Source organism: Oryzias melastigma, linkage group LG14 (assembly GCF_002922805.2).
Source record: "Oryzias melastigma strain HK-1 linkage group LG14, ASM292280v2, whole genome shotgun sequence".
Lineage (NCBI taxonomy): Eukaryota > Metazoa > Chordata > Actinopteri > Beloniformes > Adrianichthyidae > Oryzias > Oryzias melastigma.
In genome coordinates, this window is record NC_050525.1 from 17,996,502 (window position 1) to 18,003,581 (window position 7,080).

A 7,080-nucleotide genomic window follows, 5' to 3' on the forward strand; every position below is an offset into this window, starting at 1 on the left:
AACCAGGTTGATCTATTTAAACTAGCAAGCTATTTAAAAAAAAAAGACAACAAAACTGTCCAAGAATATCCCCTTTCTATAATAGTTTCTAATAATTCTGAGTAAATCAAACTCATAATGAAGTTTGAAAAAAAATATGAAAACTCTGTTTTTTGCACAAGTTATCTCTAAGAAAAGGTTTTTAAAAACTGAATCGATACTACACATAACAACAAATAATATAATAGAGTATTGAATGCTGTTCCTCTATTCAAAAACAGTACATGCAGCATTGTTTAGCTGTTCCATACCGAACGTGTCACATGCTGTGATCACTCAGTTTAGCTTCAATAGCAAAAGAGAGAATTTGCATACATGAAAATGTGAGATTTTTCCAAGGTGTATGGAAATGTGAAATCTGAACACTTGATCTGAGCAGATCTCTACGACAGGATACCACTGTATGCTCAATGAGTGTTTTAGAAAATAAAACTATGTAAAATGTATGTTTTTTTCAAAGCTACATGCGTTATTTTTTTAGATAAAAGCCTAATGATGGTTTTTCAGTGTGTGCAGCCCAATTTAAGCACTTTGACTGTTAAAAGTTTCAGCATTTATTAATGCTCGAGTAAACACGACAGGTAAAATCCAACTTAAAGATTTAAAAGAATTCAAAAACACGGTGCAATCTGCAGGACACCAACGTTAACAAACTCATTATTCTCCATATTTTTCAGCAGAAACACTCAAGACCAACAATGCCAAATCCTCTGGATGCCACAAATAAGAATCTCATCCAAATAGATGCATGACTTAGCAAGATCTTGAAATCTTCTCACCTAAAGTTTTCTGTTTTTATGTGGGAGGGGGGGTTCAAGAATTCCAGAACAAGTCATGTACGTTCCAAGACAGCTATCATTAGGCCTACTCACAGAACCAGTTATGGTGTCAGGAAACTATGAGGAAATTGGTCCACTTTTGAGGCTAATATAACTTAAAAACAACTTATATTTGTTTTTGATTTGACCGAGGATGGCTGGGGTTAAAAACTTTTCTTAGTTAAGCTGATCTGACATAAATTCCAACCAGCAATTAACCAGCTGAAGTAAATTCCTCTTACTGGCAGGCTGTGAAATGAACTGAACTGAAGCAAAACTTAACTTTTAGGGATTTTTCCCCACACTTTTATAATTTTTAACTTTTAACTTTGTTGCATGACAAATGCTTGAGACACAAAAATCTGTAAACTTGACTTCCTATCAAGACACATACTCAGTCAGGAAGTGTGCAGTTGTGTACAGTATGTGAGAGCATTACTTCCTTCCTTTGTTTCTACGTGGTTCCCTCTTCTCTTCTGCTGAAACAATAACAACAAGCCAAAGGGAATGGCTAAAGGACAACCACCTGTGTGCATATGTTTTGCATGGGCACGCTTCTGCATTTACCACACGCGCATGCAGACACAGGAAGAGTGGGCCAGACAGAAAGAACATTTACATTCTAAGAAATTGTGAAAACTTGTCTGCATGCCAGATACAGGTGATGCTTTTTTTTTTTGATTATGTGAGGGAATACATAGAATGCACTATCAAAATAAATAGTTTTTAAATATTGCAATAATTTTTGACACCAAAAACATTATTTTACTAACTGGAACTCTGAGTTCAGAAAATGTAGAGATCATGACAGCAAAAATACAGAAGGAGAAAATGTTATTTAGCAATAAAATCTCCACCAATAACAACAAATTAATACAAGGATCTATTTTTCCCGCAAAAAATGCTGTAAACAATAGGCTATAACAGAAAATGATGAGCGGTTATATCTCACGCATGCGCACGAATACAAAGGCAAGGCACTTAGTGACAGTCAGCAGCCGATAAAAAAAACGGTAGCGGAAACGAGGCTTTGAGACCCCGTACACAAGTATGAGATTTAGCTTTAGTGGGGATGAAAACGGAAGCTGAATCGGGTGGAGAATGAAAAGCGGCTTTTACCGAAACGCAGGGGCTGGAGCTGGTGCTGGGGGTCGGTGAACGCTGCACGGTAACCAGCGCCATTCAGCGACCGGGAAGCGGACACTCGAGAGGAAGCGAAGGCGCCGGGAAGAGCATAATGGTCTCGACGGGGCAGCGGCGCAGTGGAACCGGCGCTGAGGGTCTCCTCTCGTCTTCTTTTCTTCCTTCTTTCTCTCTGATCGTGGACTGTTTGACTACTCCCCGGCTGTTTCCTCTGTCAGCTCCACTTGCGCATGCGCAGCTACCCGACGCTTGTCAACCTCTATTAACCGTATCGGTGCTGGAGGGAAACAAAGCTGTTTTGGGCAGTGTCTTCTTTGTCAATGTTCAAATACAGCCAAAGTACAGCAAATCAATATGTATTTTCATTTACAAAATAAATACAATATATGAATATAAATAAACATGTAAATCAGTTATTACAGTGGCCCTAGAAATTCAGGCAGTCAATCTAATCCAGGGGTGTCAAACTCAATCTGAAAAGGGGCCAAAATCAAAAACACACCTTAGGTCACAGGCTGAATATGATAAACATTTATTGAACATACTAAAACTACATTTTCAAACTTTAAAAACGTAACATTTTTAACAAAATTATGAACTAGATATATAGCATTACCTGCGATAATGCTAGTGTGAATGCTGTAAACTGAAGATGCTGAAAATGATAGCTAAAAACACTGAAGCTGATGGCGGAAATCATTGAAGCTAATAGCTGAACACGCTGAAGCTGATAGCGAGCTAATATATTCGCTAATAGCTGAACACGCTAAGGCTGATAGCCAGCTAATATATTCGCTAAGTGCCAAATTAGCCTAAAAAACTAAAAAAAAAAAAAAAAAAAAAAACCTAGGCTAGACAAAAAAGCTAGCATGTAGCTAAAAATAGCTAAACTTCAAAATACCCTAAAAAACTGAAAAGCCAAAAAACACCTTGCATGTAAATATTAGCCAAACTCCAAAACAGTCCCAAAAACTGCAAAAAGGCCTAAATTAGCCAAAACAGCTAGCGTGTATCTGAAATATTAGCTAAACTTCAAAATACCCTAAAAAACTGAAAAGCCAAAAAACACCTTGCATGTAAATATTATCCTAACTCCAAAACAGTCACAAAAACTGCAAAAAAGCCTAAATTAGCCAAAACAGCTAGTGTGTATCTGAAATATTAGCTAAACTTCAAAATAGATTATAATTATGAATAATAAACAGGCAGGAATATTATTCCAGAATAAATCAACTTAAACCTTAAATAACTTTCAATATTTCGCTCTCCATAAAAATATATTTGTTCAAAATTATACAAGTTAGAAATAAGTGCAATATAACATCGGGCAGTTAATAACGATAAGATAAAATGATCTGGAGGGCCCGATATAATTACCTGGCTAGCCGGATCCGGCCCCCTGGCCTTGACTTTGACACATGTAGTCTAAATAAAACAAGTAATTCAAAGTGTTTCAAATTATTTTTCCCCAATAGATATTCTCTTGGCCAAATAAAACAATGTTTCCACCCTTTTATTGTTTTAATCTATATTATTATTAGATATTTAACACTTAGCCGAAACCCTTCACCCTACTGCCACAAAGGGGCCCAAGTCTGGGTCTCCTTGTGCCGATCCCCAGCCTGGATAAAGAACAGGGTTGTGTCAGAAAGGGTAAAACATCTCTGCCAAAACATATATGCGATTAAGTGATGGGAGATTAACTGCGGCGACCCCTAAAGCAATATATTGATAGGTAAACAACATTCAATGCTCAATATCATTAATATATTTGTTTTTCTTTTGTAAAATGTGAACTACCAATGGCAAAAAGTAGTTAGTATATTTGATATTTATACTAAATTGGAACATTTAAGTTTCCAAAGTATAGATAGTATAAAAGTAAACTTCAACTGTCCTGCCTCAGTTTTAGCATAGACTAAATAAACTTGTAAATAGACTACTTTTTGCTAAGGGTGGGAGCCTCAACACAGTGCAAACACCAGGTAAAAATTCCAGGTCAGGGCCTCTGAGCTGCACAAAGCCCATCTGAACCTGCTACATTGTTATCTTCCCTGCCTGAGGGAAGAGATTGATGATAATGACGTAAACCTCACGCGCAGCTTTTTTGTGACCTGGACAGGTAACAGCCCACATATCACTGGGCGTAGGTATGTACAGACACACCATTGCAACTATTGTTGGAACTTGTGAAATGTCTGGCATCTTCCTCTTTTAAATTAACATGTCCCAACCTGAGTTTGGAAGTCTAAACACCAAAACAGATTAACAGTGTTTTCTATAGCCTAAAGCAAAGCAATTAAAAGCATTATTTAATGTCACTGCAGGGAATGAAAATGTATCAGGAATGTTTCAGTTTTTCTTTAAATTATTATTTGACCCTTTATTTTATACAATAGAATTAACTCTTTCTTTTCATTTGTCCTGTCTTTGCTTTAGTCAATTGCCAGGCAGCTTTAGATAGTTGTTTGGAAAAGAAGGATTAGCAGTGAGGCCCAAGAGGAGATGAGATGTAGATTACGACACAGATAATGGTGTTTGGATTTACAGGCATTCGGAGGAAGCTGTAGGGATGTGAAACCTCGGGTTTAATCACAGGTAAGCCCTGTGGCCCTTGATGTGATCCAAGAAACTAGTTTCCGATGATATCTAAAGAGCAGTTTTAATGTTTTTGTCTGTTTAGTGTTTTATTATATGTACTAATTCGAGCCACCAAGGATATCCTATCTAGACATATATATCTTTAAATGTATCCTGAACAAGTGTACCCCTGTCTACTCGTGTATTTATTGATATCCTATAGACGAGTCAACCATACACATTAATTGAGTCAAAATTTGGAGGAATGTCGCCATCTATTGGCATTATGAAATAATGCATCTATGTCACAACTGACAAATTTCGGGCCAAGTTCATTCCCATGGCCTACATAAAACTATCGTTAATCTACTACTTTATTTAACATGGTTCTTTGTGTCACAGTTAAGTTTGATAGTACTGTACTGTTTTAGTAGGAACAAATGGGGACAAATCCTAAATTATGTACACAATTTTCTTATTTTCTATTGCACGTCCGTACATTCGCCACAAATGGTGAACGACTTAACATAGATAAAATAAAATATAATGACCCCCCCCAAAAAAAAAATCTGCTAGTGAATATTGTTTTTATTTGATAGATATAATAGGTTTTGTCAGTCTCTGCATTTTTATTGTGGACTTGTGGACGCTTTAACATGTCGAATCTGCTGAGCCTGAGTCATCGTTCTCAAAGCAAGATGGCGGCCCCTACAAAACAGTAAGAACCAAACATGCTAACCAGATTATGAGACGTTTGATAATATTAGTCAATCTGAACGCGAGGTTTTAGGTTAAAGTTATAACGTTTAACCAAAGTAACTTTATAAATCGTGTTCTTATACATAACCGTGGTTTAATAACGTATATTCCTAAATGTATAATTGAAAGCTCACCATTACGTTAAGCTAATTTGCAAGAGCCAGTAGTTGGCCCTTTCCTTAATCATCCAAATAATCTATTTGCTTTATTGTTTTATACGCTTTTCATTTAGATTATCTAGACATGGCAATTTAGCTAAAACAAATGCAGCAGCATATTTTCAAGTTCGAGCTTCTGCAGAGCTAGAACCTGGAAATTGTGCTAATCAGAGGAACAAATTAACTAATGCATACATATCCACTAGTCATTTCTTAAAAATAAATAAAGTTAGGATAAATAGTTTTATCATCCGTCAATGGTAGAAAATGGCTGTTTATTTCTAACATAACTCATGCATAAGCCTTCTGCTTACTTTTTAAAAAGTGTTTAATATGTTCTATATATATAGAGAGAGAGAGAGAGAGATGATAAAGTTTGTTAAAACGCACCTATGAGAATAGCTATGACTGTAATATGTATGTTAGTTTTTTCCTATTAGAACATTGCTTCTTCATTTTCCTCAGGTATGGGCTGATCTTGCCCCAAAAAAAGGGACTATCAAAGACCCTTGGCTTGCCGAAACCTTCTGTTTTTGGGGATGACTCAGACGAAGAGGTCGGTAAACTTTAATGAAAGGTAAAGCAGCATCTGTTCAAACACGATGATCATACTTTGACCCATCTTTCCAGACCTCAGTTGGGGAGAGTTTGCAGAAGGAGGCTATTAAGAAGAAGATGATGAAGCAAGTAAGTGCATGTGATTGATTTAAGCTTTTTCAATCAGCTTGTCTTTTTTTGTTTAAAGTTACATTGATTGATCTTGTATTAAATCCATAGACTCGTTTAGAGATGCAGAAGGCCTTGGAACAGGACAGCACGGTTTATGACTATGACGGTGTTTACGATGACATTCAAAAACAGAGGCTGGAGAATCACAAAAAAATTCTCGGAGGAGCTGATAAGAAGGTAATAGAATATAACTTTTTTCTAAACCCATGTTAACTTGTATTGAAAACATTTGTCTTTTTTTCTTGCAGCCAAAATATATCCACCAGCTGATGAAAGCGGTGGATGAGCGAAAAAAAGAACAAGAACGAAGAGAGGAGAGGAAGATTCAAAAGGAAAGGGAAGCAGAGGGGGAAAAGTTTGCTGACAAAGACGCTTACGTTACCTCTGCCTATAAGAAGAAACTACTAGAGCGAGAGGAGGAGCTGGAGAGAGAAAAAAGGGAAGCAGAGATCGAAGGTTAGAGCAATCTGTTTCAATTTGAATTATTTAAAATGTTATTACTGGAAATTTTGAATATTTTTGTGGTGTACTAACATTTCTTAATGCAATTAAAATAAAATATCTCCTTGTGATTTCACATATTAAGTGTCAGATGCTTTCAACAAGTGCAAAACTAAAATAACACCTAAATTACATGCATTTATGCTAATATGTAAAGAGAATCAGCATGTCTGATGCTCCTTCTCAAAATCTACTCTTCATAATGCAAAGAGTNAGATCTTTTTCATTTTATCATCCTGGACTGATTTCTCTATGAAGGTTTGAGGTTTGAGAGTTTCAACAAAAGGAGAAAAGTGTTAAAATGTTCATGTTTGTCTGAGAAAGGTGGATAAAGTGTGTAGTGAGGAGTTTTA

At 36.3% G+C, this 7,080-nt stretch overlaps 2 protein-coding genes across 3 annotated transcripts in view; one reads left to right on the forward strand and one right to left on the reverse strand.

Moving 5' to 3' along the window:
- The window catches only part of ssh2b (slingshot protein phosphatase 2b), a 20,231-nt gene extending 17,987 nt beyond the window's left edge, over positions 1-2,244 (reverse strand). The window contains exon 1 of the mRNA XM_024265796.2: positions 1,977-2,244. Coding sequence (XP_024121564.1) covers positions 1,977-2,039 — 63 coding nt within the window. The 5' untranslated portion in view covers positions 2,040-2,244. The remainder of the gene's footprint in view (positions 1-1,976) is intronic.
- A 2,902-nt stretch (positions 2,245-5,146) lies between these two features.
- On the forward strand, positions 5,147-6,682 carry nsrp1 (nuclear speckle splicing regulatory protein 1; the record flags this gene model as incomplete). Of its 2 annotated transcripts, none has more annotated exon segments than XM_024266160.2 (5): positions 5,147-5,298; positions 5,963-6,053; positions 6,128-6,184; positions 6,275-6,403; positions 6,475-6,682. In XM_024266160.2, coding segments are annotated over 5 exon segments (547 nt in total), but the record flags the coding sequence as incomplete, so codon positions are not given.
- Between the last annotated feature and the right edge of the window lie 398 nt (positions 6,683-7,080).